The 15,650-nt window shown below is 31.8% G+C and overlaps 2 protein-coding genes across 6 annotated transcripts in view; both read right to left on the minus strand.

The window, feature by feature from the left end:
- Nucleotides 1-4,380: 4,380 nt before the first annotated feature.
- On the minus strand, nt 4,381-5,639 carry LOC18104424 (serine acetyltransferase 5). Its single transcript, XM_006376191.3, has 2 exons — nt 5,136-5,639; nt 4,381-5,036 (listed from the first exon to the last, which is right to left on the minus strand). Exons 1-2 carry the CDS (start codon nt 5,526-5,528, stop codon nt 4,545-4,547), a joined length of 885 nt encoding a protein of 294 aa, XP_006376253.2. The 5' UTR covers nt 5,529-5,639; the 3' UTR covers nt 4,381-4,544.
- Nucleotides 5,640-14,351: 8,712 nt separating this feature from the next.
- Nucleotides 14,352-15,650, minus strand: part of LOC7494449 (DEAD-box ATP-dependent RNA helicase FANCM) — a 29,661-nt gene continuing 28,362 nt past the window's right edge. For all 5 annotated transcript variants that reach the window (XM_052446607.1, XM_024584006.2, XM_052446606.1 and 2 more), the window contains 2 exons: nt 15,389-15,538; nt 14,352-15,149 (listed from right to left, as the gene is read on the minus strand). In XM_052446607.1, the coding sequence (XP_052302567.1) occupies nt 14,594-15,149; nt 15,389-15,538 (706 nt within the window). In that variant the 3' untranslated portion in view covers nt 14,352-14,593. The remainder of the gene's footprint in view (nt 15,150-15,388; nt 15,539-15,650) is intronic.

Consider the following 15,650-nt stretch of genomic DNA (forward strand, 5'->3'; position numbering starts at 1 on the left):
TTTATTGTCGAATAAAATTATTAAAACCTTTTAAAAATATTAAATGAATATCTTTTCATAATATTTACAAGGGTTTTTTTTAATTAGTTATTTTTGTTAATTTTTTTTATATAATTATATTATTAAATTAACTTAACTTATTGTGAATTCAATCGAATAATTAACTCAGGTTCCGAATTTTTTTCCTTTTTCCTGAACATCTTTTGTAATGTTAAAAAGACTCAGCACAGATCACCTCGCTGGTAGAAATTCTAGTAGAAATCCGAAGACAGGACATGTTAGCGCTTGGAAGGTGACCGTCCTCCACAACAGTTAAAGCTAAGCATACTTTGAGGCTTGAGTTACAAGGATTATTCTTGGATGGATATTGAACGTCGTCGTTGATTGGGGACTCGGGAACAATTAGTTAATCGAGGGGTTAGCTCAAAATCTTCGAAATCGTTACTGAACTCATCAGCACGCAGAGATGATGCCTGAAGTCACTTACTGGCACAATCCTACCGATTTCCCATGTTCTGTTCTTCTTTGCTTTCAAATTATCGAAGCTGACCTCCTTGTCAGGTCAGATTCATCTTTTGACAGATAATTGTTTCCATATCAGATCCAATGTTTTCTCTTGTGGAGCGAGGATCTAGATGTTGCAGAATGACATTCATTTTGTACCATGTCTCGGAAGTTGTATGGTTCATAAATAGTGTTTAGTAACTTTTTGAAACATGAAAAGGGAAGACAAAAAGGCCAAGTTATTTTTATAGCTTTTATTTTTGAAAATATGCATATTCTCTCTAGAGACACAAATTAGTTTTCTGGAATAATAACCAAACACTATCTAGACGACTCTTTGTCCTCTTGACCTGGAGTACTCCAACGGCTAGAGTTTTGATCTAAACAATTAAGCAATCCCAAAGTGACATAATTAGGACCCTATGGGCAAGCCTGGTTCACTGTCTTAAATGTATGTACATCCACATCAAGTAAAGCAGTCTCTGCAACAGTAAGATTTTCTTTGAAAACTGGTGTCTGAATGGTATTATCATCCTTCACTTTCTTTCCACGAGGAACATATTGTTCAATTGACAGCTCAACAAATTGGACTTTTGGTTTAAAAATATGAGGAATCTGAAATAAATGTAACAGAACTATAGGTTAAGAAGATAAAAGTATTAACAAGAAGGGATACAACCATAGAACTTTCCAACAGGTCTCACCATTCTTGAGCTACAATGGAAACTAAAGCTATTTATCCCCCCATTATGCATGTTCTTCTTTATTGCCCTGCTGTTTGCTTGCTTCCGTATGTAACCCTTCACCTCAGACCCTTCACAAGCTAAAACTAGTTAAACTTTGTCAAGAAAATTTTTCCAGCACTAGGAATATGCAACAAAAGATTAAGAAATATAGACTGAAGCAATACAGCAAAAATGAACACAAGAAAATCTTTTCACCTTGCACTTCCTCTAAAATTGGAGAAAATTATAGTCCTTCAGTTTTGTGGATCCTTAGCTTCTGCTACCACATATTTGGCGATCGTATTCACCAGAAGATAATTAAACTTTCAAGTGTAATGAAATACAAGGCATAAAATTGGAGATTGCAAACCTAGCAATTCATTAGAAAGTTATCAAAGATATGCTGGACAGCTGGCTGTTTTTCTGAACAATTTGCATTTAACATAAGAATTTTCAGATGTCATGGCTACAATTACAACGAACCCAATAAGATTGTCTGTAACTTACATCCTGGAGTCCCAGTCAATGCTAATATTCTCAGTTTCACTGGTATGGCCAACAACTACAAAACAAGACTATTAAATAGAGCATCTCAAACCAGTAACTTATTGCTAGTAACAACAACTAGAAAATAGAGCGATAAACTTCATGAATTGCTACACAGTACGAATAATTTCCTGATGCTTGAGGTCACAATGAACAAACTACCAGTTTCAGCACTAGCATCTGGCTTTTCAGTTACCTTAACAATACTTCTGGGTGTTCAAGTGTTTGGTGTATTTGTCCTCTTGAGTTTTCTCAGGTCTGGTGTAATAAGAAAACAAATAAATCCAGCAATTGAAGTAGTAAATAAAGAGGCTATTAGTATCAGAGAGCAGACTAAATCATGTAGGGAGTGTTTGGTTATATGCTTGCAGGCTTAATTAATCGGGGCTCCAATATGACTAGGTATGCACCTTAGTCCTCAAACTTGAGCCTGGTTTTTTGTATATCTGCCTGTGTGACTGCATGTTTCAACTTCATATTAATGGTGCGATACCTGCCATGCCAGAAAGCCTAAAGAGGTAGAAGGGAGAGGGAGATGGGATAGGACGTCATAGAATATACACTGGACATAGTAACAGAAATAGAACAGAAAAAAATAAGTTATAGCAACAACGAGGATCTATGTTATTCTACTACAATTGCATGTAGGCTTTTAGCACATGGCACACAATGGTGATCAAAGAAGAACCAGCAACAAACCATCGTAACCACAGATACTCTATTCTATGAACTGGGTAGAACCACTAACAATGAAGCATCATTGTAAACAGACTAACAACAGCAAGTTTCAGCAGCACAAACTCAAGCTGTAGCAGGTCTCAAAGCAGAATCATGAAGATCCCAGACAACATTGACACCAGAAACCACTTCAATGCAGCAGATTGAAAAGGACACAAAAAACATACTCAGTAGAGAAAAGGAACAGTATACAGCAGAAGACATGTTATGACGGATAAATCCATCAAGTGTGGAGATCGCACAGGTAGCCCACCTAAATGGCATCATCAAGCGTTGCAACTGGGGCTAATAAGACGCATATTAGAAACTGAAACGGAAACAACCATCCATAGCATCATCACTTGGTCTGTAAGAACAGCAGCAACAAAAAGATCGATGCCATAAGACTCTCTATGGCATATGGAGGCCAGAGGGTTCATGTCAGCTTCAGTATTGCAATAAGGTCAGGAGAGACATGAGCAGCATTGACTTATGCCCATTGACTTAATTCAAGAACCAGCAGCAACAATAGAAACAACCTTCCTCAGATTTTCTTGAAGAGATTCCCTGCAGCAAGGAGAGAGGCTGGTATGGAGCTAAGGAGTTGTATCTCCATAGTTGAAAGGAGATTGATGTTCAACAAGTAGGGTCAACAGCAACTCTTCGTAATTGCTCTAAGACAGGCCTTTGAAGGTCTGTATAAAGCATAAAAGAAGAGTGTGCGTTCACCTTCATTTTTAGTTTTCTATTTTAAAGATCTGTACTTTAATTAAATTTCAATTGTAACTCAAACTTAACGTGCCAATTATACAACAAATCCAAGATAAGGAGGGATGGAATTGGTGACCAGACCAAAGTGAAGGTAACCTTAAAGCCTCCAAAAAATAAAATTTGATAGCATAATCTATGAAAATTTCAAAAGGTGGACCAATTAAACTAAACTGGCTAAGGTGAGAGGGAGTTTCATATGCAAGAAAAATCCCTTGGCCCCTGCACTATACACAAGCAAGCGAACCTTCACAGAAACAAATAAAGCTCAAAGATTTGCATCCAGATCATCAACTAAGATCCTAAGATTGGTTGTAAAGAGATGGTTAGTATTAGTAGGGTCTGATCTTCATTGGATGACACAAGCCTAGGCTTCATTAGATTCCCACATTCCTTCCATGTTTTCTACCATCTGCTCAATACATTTAGATTTCAGAGCTTGTTTCATCTGTTTGAATGAGATCAATGATTTTTTGAGGTCATATTAACCATAAGCATTGGGATTCTACATCAAACCAGAAAGGAATCTTAATTACCAATAATAAAAAATCACTAAGAAAACCAACTACCTTGCCTATGTTCACTGAATAAATTTTTCTCCAGTTGGTCAGGAGACAAAAGTCACTATCCCAGGTAAAAAAAAAACATATAGTTTTTAGTAGAGAATGTAAGAGTGGCAAACACTGGGCCTGCTCAAACAATCCAAAGTCGCATCCAAAGAACTGTTTTCAGCCAGGTTGCTAAAAATATCTAAAGTATAATGAAATGAAAAACATTCAAGAAGGACATTGTATGTTTGGTACTGCAGGTCTGTAGCTAGTTTTATCCATCAAATTATTTTGTTTTGTTTAAAAAGGCCTACTCTTGGCATACTATGTTTAGCAGAACCTTATCAAGATTTTGGATAGTTTAAAGTTTTTTTTGCTGTATAAATTAAAGCTGGAAGTTACATTTCATAGTCCATAGAAGACATACTCTTAGCATGCTATGTTTGGTACTGCAGTTCTATAGCTACTTAAGAATAAAATTGTTAAAAAAATGAACCTGCAATTAGTTGTTACTGAATCTGGATATATCATAGCTAATCTAAAACCACACCAAATAATTGAAGAACTCGAAAGATAAAAATATGACAAGGTTCTTCATTATAGTCGTTGTTCAATACAAACATGCATAATTATAAATACAGAGGCATATCACGCTGCTCAAAACCAACCGAATAAGGAGCATTATTAGTAAAGTAGCTGCAGTAACAAACAAGAGACAAGTATGGAGCAAAACCAATCAAATAATATAATCTGACCAGTCAGAGATAAATGAAGTTTGATCCATGGACTCTCCAGGGCATTCCTCAAGCTTAGCTGGTTTTTCCTTCCCTCCCACTAACCTTGCAGGATTTCCAACTGTAGTGGTTCGAGGGGGCACATCAATTAGCACTACTGAGCCTGCTCCAATCTTTGCTCCTTCCCCAATCTTTACATTCCCCAAAATGGTGGCACCTGCTCCAATCAACACTCCGTCACCAATCTTGGGGTGGCGATCCCCAGAGGCTTTCCCTGTTCCTCCAAGTGTAACATGATGCAAAATGGAGACATTATTACCAATCACTGCTGTTTCACCAATCACCACACCAGTTGCATGATCAAAAAGTATACCCTTGCCAATCTTGGCTGCTGGGTGTATATCAACGGCAAAAACATCAGAGATTCGAGAGTGTAAAGCCAACGCCAGTGGCCTACGAGACTGATTCCACAACTTGTGAGCAACTCGATGAGCCTGACAAAATTATAAAACTAAAATCAATTAAAAGTGAAAGTAAAACAGTATGACTATCAAGAAAAAAGTTATTTAGCTGGTTAGTTAGGAATAGTTTACCTGGCAGGCCAAGAAACCTTTGTAATTGAGGAGGCAGTGAGAGAAAGAAACGCAAGCAGGGTCACGAGCACGTGCGGCTCGAAGGTCAGCAACAGCAGCGACGCGAAGACCAGGGTCTGAAGTGAAAGTGTTGAGGAAGAGATCGTACAAGAGAGTTGAGAGAAGCGTTGAAGAGCAGAGCTTGTTTCCTAAATGAAAGGAGAGCGACCTCTCTAATGATGAGTGAGACAGAATTGTCGAATATAGGTAGCTTGCCAAAGCTGGCTCTGACTCGGCGTCGCGCCTCGCTTCCGCTTTTATCTGGGCCCACACCCAGCCCGCCTCGTCGTCTATTGTGGTGGTGGAATCTGTTAGTGGCGGTGATGGGTATCGGAGCTCCCCTTCCGGCGGCATCTTGTCTGGAATCTGTTGGAGTTGTTGTTCAGAGAAAAAATCAGTGCAGAAATCAACGATTTTGTTTTATTAAAAGTGTATGTGGATAAAAAAAACGCCTTGTAAATTACGAAGTCACAAACCTTTGCCTGCTTAAATTAAATATGAGGCGCAGTGGTATTCAGATTTAGGATTTTTATCTTAATTGTTTTTTTATGAAAATATATTAAAATAATATTTTTATTTTTATAAAAAATATTTTTATATCAATATATTAAAATGATTTAATAACACCTAAAAATAATTTAAAATTAAAAAAATTAATATATTTTAAAAATATAGTGTAACACAATACAAAACAAGCCTTAATCATTAGATTTGTAGAGTAATACTTTCAAACATTTCTTTACGTTTTATTTTGTCTTTTAAACATTTTTTATTCCAGTCCTTAATTTTTTTAATTGCTTCCTTATACACTACATTAGCTGGTATTTTTGGGTGATAATTTGATTTAATTAGTTTTCTATGGGTTTATTGTGATGTCAAAAAAATCTCAATTTTGCAAAAACAAATCCAATTTTATTGCCGATGAAAACTGAAAATGCAGGGACCGAAAATGACAATTAGGCAAAAATACAAGCTTTTTAATATATTCTATCAGATTCCTTTTAAAGAATTTGGCCTCTGGATTTTTGTGATGGATTTGACCGAAAATGACTATATACCAACTATGCAAAAAATAAAAAATAAAAGATTGCACGTGAATATTCAATGAAAATAAAACTTATTTTAAGTTTTTTTGATGGATTTTTTATATTATTTTATAATATTTATTAATTTTTTTCTTTCAATCAAATACCAAATATTAAAAAAATGAATATTTTTTAAAAAGCTTGCTTTTAAGATTATAATATATTTTTATTTAAAAAATAGTGTTTATAATAAAAAAAAAACATGATTTTATTGAAGCAATCAAGACATCATTAACAAGAAAATGGATTCTAGATAGAAAAAATACATTTCTTCTCGATAATTTTATTCATTTTTTTCTTTCAAGTATCTATTTTTGTAATTATTTAATTAAATAAAAAATAAATTTTAAAAAACAAGGTTGTTAAATTCATTAGAGTCATGAGTCTGTCAAATTAACTTAGTTTGATGTGGGTTAATTTAAGACATTGTCATCTTAATATGTTTTTAATAAAAAAATATTAAATTAGTTTTTTTATTTAAATTTTAATCGAATAAACAGAGTCATAGTTGCACCTATAGGTAAGCTAAATTATATTAAGCAACTCTCACTTAATTTATTTTAAAACTCAAGCTAATCACGGGTCAGGAATCAATATATCAAGCTACCTAGCTTGTCAGGAAACTGACTAGGACATAGTCTATTTCTATTATGTCACCCCTATAATATTACGCGCGCGCGCGCGCGTGTGAAACTTATTTTCTCCATGTAAATTAAGCACAAAAATATGCGTTGGATTCGAAATTACCATGTCAAGCAAAATGGTTTGAGAATTCAATAACCAATAGTTTTGAATGAATATAATATAATCAGTTAAGACAAAAGTTCCAAACTTGTGACCGCATTATCTAAACAACTAACGCTAAGAATTGATTTGATTGTTAATATGAACAATAAAAAAAATTAATATTACTCTATACTAAAAGGTATAAGCTTTTTTCCTGTGTTTAGAATACTGTGCACTCTCTCATAATATATTATGTGTTGGAGGAGTGTATTTTTTTTTGATAATTTTCACTTTGATTCTCAAACTTTTATTTTGCATGTTTTGGTTTTTTTTTAATCTAAATTAACCTTCAATTGCATATTTTTATAGGAGAGAGAGCTGAATTGAAAGCTAAGGGATTGAAATGAAACTCTTAGATAACATGGAGGGCAAGAGGAAAGTTTTGTTGAAATATTCATTTTAATTCTTCATATTTTTTTGATATTAGGTGATCAGTCCCATGTATTTAAAGACAATATATTTTAGTACCTAACTTTATTTTTCTTTTTTTTCAATCCCTTTATGTTGGGAGAACTAAGAGAGAGTCGTTGAATTCAGGCTTAAAGAGAGAAAGTGGCCACTAGAGAATATTTTAGCCACCAAAATGATTGATTTTTATGTCAAAAGGTTCTATATGATGAGGGGGTTACATTTAAATGTTTGTTTACCTTGGAAACAAAAACAACATATCTGAGCTCGAGAATAATTTTTGTTTTGGGTAGATTTCGGGTTTTGGGGCAGTTAATTGGCTTTTTGGTGGCCATAAATTGGTTTAACAAGGTCTCTATGGTGTTTTCTAGGTGTTTTGATTAAAAAAGAGGTTGAAAATAAGATTTTGAGTAGAAAAAACAAAGGACCTTGTTTTTTCGGCCACCACAGTGTCCGAATTCTGGGTTTTCCAAGCGACGCGTCCTTTTTTGTTTGAAATATTTAGGGCGGATCACAATGCATCACTCGCCCCATTAAACTTTTTTTTAAATAAAGGCTCATGCTTGGGCTGACCTTGCAGGCCCATGCACAGGTCGTTGCTTTATTGGGTCAGGCCTTGAGTTTGGCTTACCAAGCCCAACAACGCCTGACCTGCTTCTTTTTTTATTTTTTTTTCATTTTCAGTTTTTTTTTTAAATAATGCATTATTTGTGTGTATTTTTTCAAATAAATATTCGGTTTATGTTTTAATTAGATTATGATTATTTCAAAATGATATTAGGTGTGTTTAATTTTTAGAAAGGTAGGTAATTAGATATGATTCATCTGTGATTTTTTCTTAATTTTATATAAATTAAATTTATTTCTTTTTAATATTGATTTTTTATAAGATTTTTCATATGTGCAGTTTTGCATTTTTTTTTTATAATTATTATTCAATAAATTTATATGTGTGTCGATTTCTATTACAAATTTTATGTGTTTTTTTATATTACAAATTTATTTTGATAGAGAAATTCATTAAATATAACCAAGTAAATTACCCGTATTGCGATATTAGATATCTTGATCTTCATTTTTTGCTTGGTTTTCTCAATTTTATTTTTGTTTAATGTTGATGATTTTTTTTTTCATTACTTTACAAAATGGTTATTGGGTTGTTTAATTAGATGTGTGCATAAATTTTTCGATTTATATCTAGGAGTTTTTTTATTGTAAAAAAAAACTTTGAAGAATTCTGTATTTTCATTTTTTTTTATTATGTTTTGATGTTTAGGATTTGATGCTTATTCCTGTGATTTTTATTTTTTTTCTTGAATATTTTATGAAAGTTTTATTATTTTTAGTTTTACCCTTCAATCCAAGTTTATAATGTATTTGTTTTTGTTCTTTTGATTTTTGTCATTTTGTTAATTTTTTTATTCTTTTCAATTAACTCTCCAATGCAAAATTTGTTGTTGCCTTTTTATTTAGTTTTTATTGAAATTTTAACATTCATTATTTTTATTGTATTTTTTTTATTTTGGATTTTTTTGTGTTGTTTTTTTGTGATTTTAACCCATATGATTTTTTTGTATATAGTGCTTTCGATCTTATAACCCGGGTCATGGTTTAAAAAGTTAACAGTAATTGATTTTTTGGTTTTATTTTTTATATTCATGTCTTTTTATTTTTCTTTCTATGAAATTATCATATTATCATTTAATTTTTACTTTGTTAATAAATAAGATCATTGAGATATTTTTGAAATATTGTGAAGATATATTTCCATAATATTAGTAAGTATTCATCTTTTGCATTGAATCGTTGTTTTTTTTTCGCTTTGTTTTTTATCAATATCTTATTTTTTAATGATATTATTAAATTAACAGAGTTTATTAAACTCACTCGAGCTAATTATTTGAATATTATATATTTTTTATTTTTTAAATAATATTTATTTTTTAAATAATTTTTATATCAAAACAAAATTTGGCCTGTAATGTAGTGGAGACCACTAACTAGTAGTATCTAAACAATGAAATTCATCGCACTAATTTTTGTTAAAAAAAACACACATATGCTTTGTCATTAGCATTTTTCTAAAGAAATAGATGAGCCAGGCGCACGCGCCTGGTCTCTTTTAGGCCTACCCCTGACTCTTTAAACCAAGCCTAGTCCAACGTGATTGGATTTTATTTTTAGTTATTTTATATTTTTGAGCTTTTTTTTAAATTTATTATTTAAAGTGGAGTTTCTATTTAATTTTATTTTTTATTGGGTTGATGATAAATTAATTTTTATATTTTTTATTATATAATAAAAAAATTAAATTGACCAACTGAATTTTTTGGCTCTTTTTTATATCTTTTGTTTTTTTTTTAATTTTATTATTAAATTTTATTATTTAATATTGAATTAATAATAAATTTATTTTGATAGTTTCTATCATATAATAAAATAGTTACAAAGTTGGCAAGCTAACTAAATACTAATTGAAAAATCGAGTAGGAATTTTTCACATTTAAACTGTTATATAAAATTTAATAACAATACCAAAAAAATCTTTAACCATCTAAATATGTTTTTTTTTAATGTTTTATGTCCAACTCGAAGAGAAAACACGAGTGAATAAAATAGTTATTTCTAATACCTTACGGGGATTTTTTTTCCTGGTCAACGTGGACAATTTATCTAATTGTATCTGTGCTCTTAATTACAATTATTAAAAAAACTCTGTATCAACTTCTCCAAAACACAATCTAAAATACAGAATTTGCCTCGCCATATTTGTTATTAAATGTTTTAATTATCTTCAATTTCTCAAACTTATAAAACTATACTATTTTTTTTTTCCAATCATGATTGCACAATATTTTTTTTATTAATATGGATGTTCGGGTTAGTTTGTGTGTATCTTAACTAATCCCATGAGTACTGAAGTTAACGACCATGTAAGCCTCTAGTGGCCCTGATGTATGTGAGACTCGAACTAGTGAATTTTAGAGAGCAAATAAAGAATCTGACCAGTTGAGCTATACCCTGATTGATCACACAACATTTATTTACACAAGTCATGTTAACTATTTACCTAATTTCTTTTATTTCTTTAGTTTATATTTTTTTCTGAATAAATTGCTTTGAATTTGTTAAAATTTGTAGAACGTGATGAAAGAGTAATAGAAAAAATAAATATAATAACAGTTATATCCAAGAATTCACGTTCTATACAAGAAAAACATTTAAATCACTAGAAAAATATATTCTAAAAAAATATGTGTATCTGTGGGGTGGGCTTCTCATTTTCTTCTTGGCTCATGTTGACTATCATTCAAGTAGACCCGGTCCAATGTATACACCATCTTTTAATGTTTTCTCGAAATAGTATATAAACTTTAATTTTTTCTGTTTAAGGAGACCAATTTTTTTTTAAAAAAAAAACAGCCAATAAAGTAGTTTTCATTTGATTTTTGTTAATCACCACTAAATTATGATTTTTCCATGGAAGGAACTTCCCATGACAAATTATTTTGTAATTTTTTAATTTTTGGATGCACGACCGTTATGTTGATTTTTGTACCCTTAACAAAAGGTCTAATGCAAAATTTTTTTAAAAAAAAAGATAAAAAAACATAAAGTATAATTTATCAAACTTTAAACATAAAGGTAAGATTGAATAATTGATAAAAAAAAAATAAGAGGTAAATTTAGTATTTTTATACTTGGAAAGATTTTAAATCCTTTAAAAAAATTACATGAATAATGGCTAATAAACCATGAAAATGAAGATTTTTCAAGAAACCTTAGAAATTTACCTCATAAAAAACTAACCCAAATTAGGGTAGACTAATTTAGTTTTTAGTTGAGGTACACTTGATTCTGAGATGGGTGTTATTTGAGGCTAATTTTAGACAAGGATGTGACTAGGTTTTGGCTGGTGAATAGAAATATCTTAACTCTAGATCATACCTTTTATTTTATTTTCACAAGAAAGAATCAAACACCTTTATCCAAACCACTCTAATTAAAGATGTTGACGGCTTCTATCCCTCCATCCTTTGCTTCTAACATTGCAAAATATTCAATTTCTTCTCCTTCATTTATGGTTGTTTCCTTCTCTCTTTGCCTTTTGCCACAATAGTGCAAAAAAAATTGAGAACCATTGATTCTTTTCTCCTAACATGCTTCTAACTTCTCTCTTCAAGTCCCTCTCTCCTCACTCCTCTCTTTTTTTCTCCGTAAAAAAAATACAAGAATAATTGTGGTGTCAAAAAGAAAATAGAGAAGAAAAGTCAGCAAATGAACAAAGTGATGCAAAAACAAAAAAAAAAAAGCCTCCTTAATGTAACCAAGTCTCCCAACAATCAAAGGAAAAAAAACATCACTATGCTATTAACATTCATAGTAGTTTTGAGTCTGCATCCATGGTAAAAATATCTCAACTATTAGTTTTTTATTAATTTTCTTGTGTGCTCTTGAATTATAGTTATTAATGTGATCATTTTATTTAGCTAAGCTAAACATAACAGTAATTTTTGTATCACTTGGTTATTTTATATGGGTCTAAAATATATAATAAATCAATGTCAGTCACAAAGACAAAAAAAAACATAAGAAATAATGCATTATTAGAATCAAAAGTAAAACAAGCATTATAAGAACCTAAATTGCCTGATACAAGACTGCTTATAATTTTTATTTCTCTCAAATAAGAAATTCTTAGTCATGGAATGCAAAGAATCAAGAAAAAAACACATATATTGCAATATATTCACATGATATTCTTAGTAACCTATCTAAGTTGTTTGCAGCTTAATACAACGATAATTTTCTACCTATTTTTTTCTCCACACTTTAAAACTAGAAACCTTTTTATTTGTGTGTGAACTGATACTTGTCAATTTTAAGAAGAGGAACACAACAATAGCTATTTTCTAATGCCAACAAAAACAACAAATATAACTGATGAGAGATAGGCTAGAATAAAATAGATATGTAATAAAATAAAGGCTTGTAAATCATGACTTAACCTAATAGAAGCAATTAAGCATAATACAGGTGGGAACAATCAAGATCCTTAAGAAGAATCATCTCATTATACAAAAACAACACAAAATCAATCAAACAAAACATCAAAATTATTAGCACATTCTATTAAATTCAACAACATCATCCTCGTAACAACGTAGATTTCCTGTCTTGAATCATGATAGAGAAAGGAAGTTGCATACATATCAGACTCATTAGTTTCCACAGATAAACCACACTTGAAAGCAAAAACTGACTCAATAAACAAAAAGACCTAGAAAGCAACTCATCATAGGATTCAAAGGGAATGGAAATGCAAATCCACCAAACTATTAGATAATCTTTATGAAACAATTATAATTAAAGTCATTGTTAGATAATGAACTATTGCAATAAAAAGTTTCTTTAACAATCATCTTATGCAAGCGAACAACAGTTTTGGACACAACAACAAAGACTATGATAATTTTTAAAGCTTTTAAAAAAATCAAAGTAGTTGCCATAAAGGAAAAGAGCCAATAATAATGTCATTTAACCAATTCAATTAACAATTAAGTAATCAAAGCAAAGGAAAATATTTGCTTTGATTAGATAGGATTTTAAAAGAAAATATTGATGTCCAGGGCACTCTTTAGATTTTCCTTTTCTTGGTTGTTAGATGATCGTAACCATCACTGTTTATTTTAGTATGTTCTTTATAGCAAAGGAACTAAATTGGCTGTAAAAAAGTGATTTTTTTAATTACTTATTCAGATTGGAAAAACGACTTTTATTTGTTGGTGCGCACCTCTCTATTGTTCTAGTCAAATTAAAAACCACATTTATCAGTTATCCTTGCAATCTATTGTTTCTCCACGGTCAAAGCCCTATGATAAGCTTTTGAAATTATCCATTTCTAACATATCATTCTTAGCCATTTGTTGATATAAATCATTAGTGTATTCATCTTCTTCCAATCATTAATCTTCTATTTACATTGTCTCTCTTAAGACCTCTTCAATTGTCTCTACCACGTAGAAGCCCAACCTTTCAATTTGATCACAATCAACTTCAGACCCTGTTCTCATAGATCTCTCTCTTCCAATTGATGAGTCAATTCTACAATTTACCTCTACATGTTCTTTATCATGAGCTCCAAGATATTTCTCTTTCAAGAGGGAACCTCTCCTTATCCTTTCCTATCTGATCACATTCTACTCCGTGTCCTTTTCCAACCATGGTTGTTTAGCAACACACAACAAACAAATAACCACTAGGATTGTTGGGTTCTAATACCAACTGACGCAAATAAAAACACAAAAAAACAACAAGATAGAAAGACAAAATTGAAATTGAATAGGATTGCTACACTAAACCCTAACTCATAATTTTATTACCAACGAGGAAAATATAATAAATCTTAAACAATAACTTCTAGATCTTATTTGAACGCATTTCCAAACTCTATGGCTATAAAATTTTAACCCTAAAAAAATAAGACTTTTAAAATCTTCTATCAAAATACTAGTCTAATTCAATAGTTAGATTAAAATTTATGTGTTAGTATAAAATTATACATCATATAAAATATCCTATTATAGATGAAAGCTACAAATAGTTGTTTTAAATTATTTGAGAAAGCTTTCACGTTTTTGGACAGCCATGTTAACTTGGTATACCAAACCATATCAGATAATGACGTCATAAAAAATTAAACGAGAAGGGAGAAAGTGTCTTTTATCTCATCTATCTTAGATGTCAAAAATTGAATGGAGCCAATTTTTAAATAAAAAAAAGTACAAGGATGACTAAGACCAACTCTTTCATGTGTCAAAAGGATAAAGCATACCAAGGGCGAATGAATATTCAGTCAAAGAGTGGTAGAGACGTTCGTCTGTAGGCAAAAACATCATTGGATTAAAATTTGAATTTTTTTATTAATATTTTTTAAAAATATTTTTGAATTGCTGTGATGATAAAAATAAATTTTTAAAAATAAAAATATATTTTAAAACGAACCTATACTACACTTCCAATCAGCCGTATCTCTCGTTGGACTATTTGACAGATCATACCTTTCCAGAGTATTTTCAAAATGCCTGCTTCCGCCAATTCTTTGAAGGTATGAGGCGAACTAGACAGATTTTCACTGCATTACAATATCCCAAGATCAAATGATGGGGAACCTTGTAGGTCTGATTTTAGAATCACATCCTGCTTTTGTACGGACAAGTCTGATCGTTGTTTGGGAAGTAATGTAGCTTGTGCTTCCACAGCATCAAGATCAAGAGTGGCAAAAAAATCATCATAGAATATGTCCTCATTGGCATCAATTTCGTCTGCCGGACCTTGCTGGAATGATGCTTTCTCTGGAACCTCTGACTGCGAAGAGAACTTTTGCTCTAAGTTCAGAACAGGAATAGATGATTGACAAAAACTAAAATTTCCTTTCCTGGTTTCTGATCTTGTCTCGTTCTCTCTCTTAAAATCAGTGGTTGTACAGGGCCTTGCTGCAGAGAACCTCTCTTGGTTGATTTGGAAGGGTCCTAAATCCCTTCCAGCAGACTGATTGGCTGAATCAGTTTGAGGTGTCTTGACCGAGGAGCTCCCACTTCCATTCATTCTACTTGTAGACGCCCCGTAATCAGGAGTAAAGGTGGCACTAGAACTAGATTCCCTTGCCATTGGTGATTGGCTGAGCAAAGAACGCCTGTGGCATGACGACATCAATTAGATTTAACACTCAGCAGTTTCATCCCAATAGAAAGTATATGAAGAGATTATTAAAATAACCATCTAGAAAACGAAATGAACATGCAACTTAGCTTGACAGATAGCTAGAACTTTCAGATTCCAATACTGCAGTTTATATATATATATATATATCTTAGATTAAGCCCTAACACACATGGACATGCGCACGAGATAGACTGACGGGGAGTCAAAAACCTGTAAACTGCCATCATGTCAGCTCTGCTAGCTTTGGAATCAGCACTTGCCACTGTTGGATTTATCCTGTCATCTATGAAACTATCATCATTTGAACTGTTTCCCAGGTCATCTGCCTCGTCATCAGATATTTCAGCTTCCGAAGATACTCTGATCACACCCAAAATGCAGAGAAGGCAGCATGAACATTCAGAAAACAGTAGTGTCTTACAATTTCTAGGAAACAATTACTTCACTCGGCATCTTTGCATGATAGAATCTA

The sequence above is a fragment of the Populus trichocarpa genome, chromosome 13, assembly GCF_000002775.5.
Source record: "Populus trichocarpa isolate Nisqually-1 chromosome 13, P.trichocarpa_v4.1, whole genome shotgun sequence".
Classification (NCBI taxonomy): Eukaryota; Viridiplantae; Streptophyta; class Magnoliopsida; order Malpighiales; family Salicaceae; genus Populus; species Populus trichocarpa.

Coding starts and splice junctions, on each gene's coding strand:
- LOC18104424 (XM_006376191.3), bottom strand. CDS start 5,528: ATGCCGCCGGAAGGGGAGCTCCGATACCCATCACCGCCACTAACAGAT. Junction 5,037..5,135: donor AAGGTTTCTTGGCCTGCCAG/GTAAACTATTCC, acceptor TAATTTTGTCAG/GCTCATCGAGTTGCTCACAA.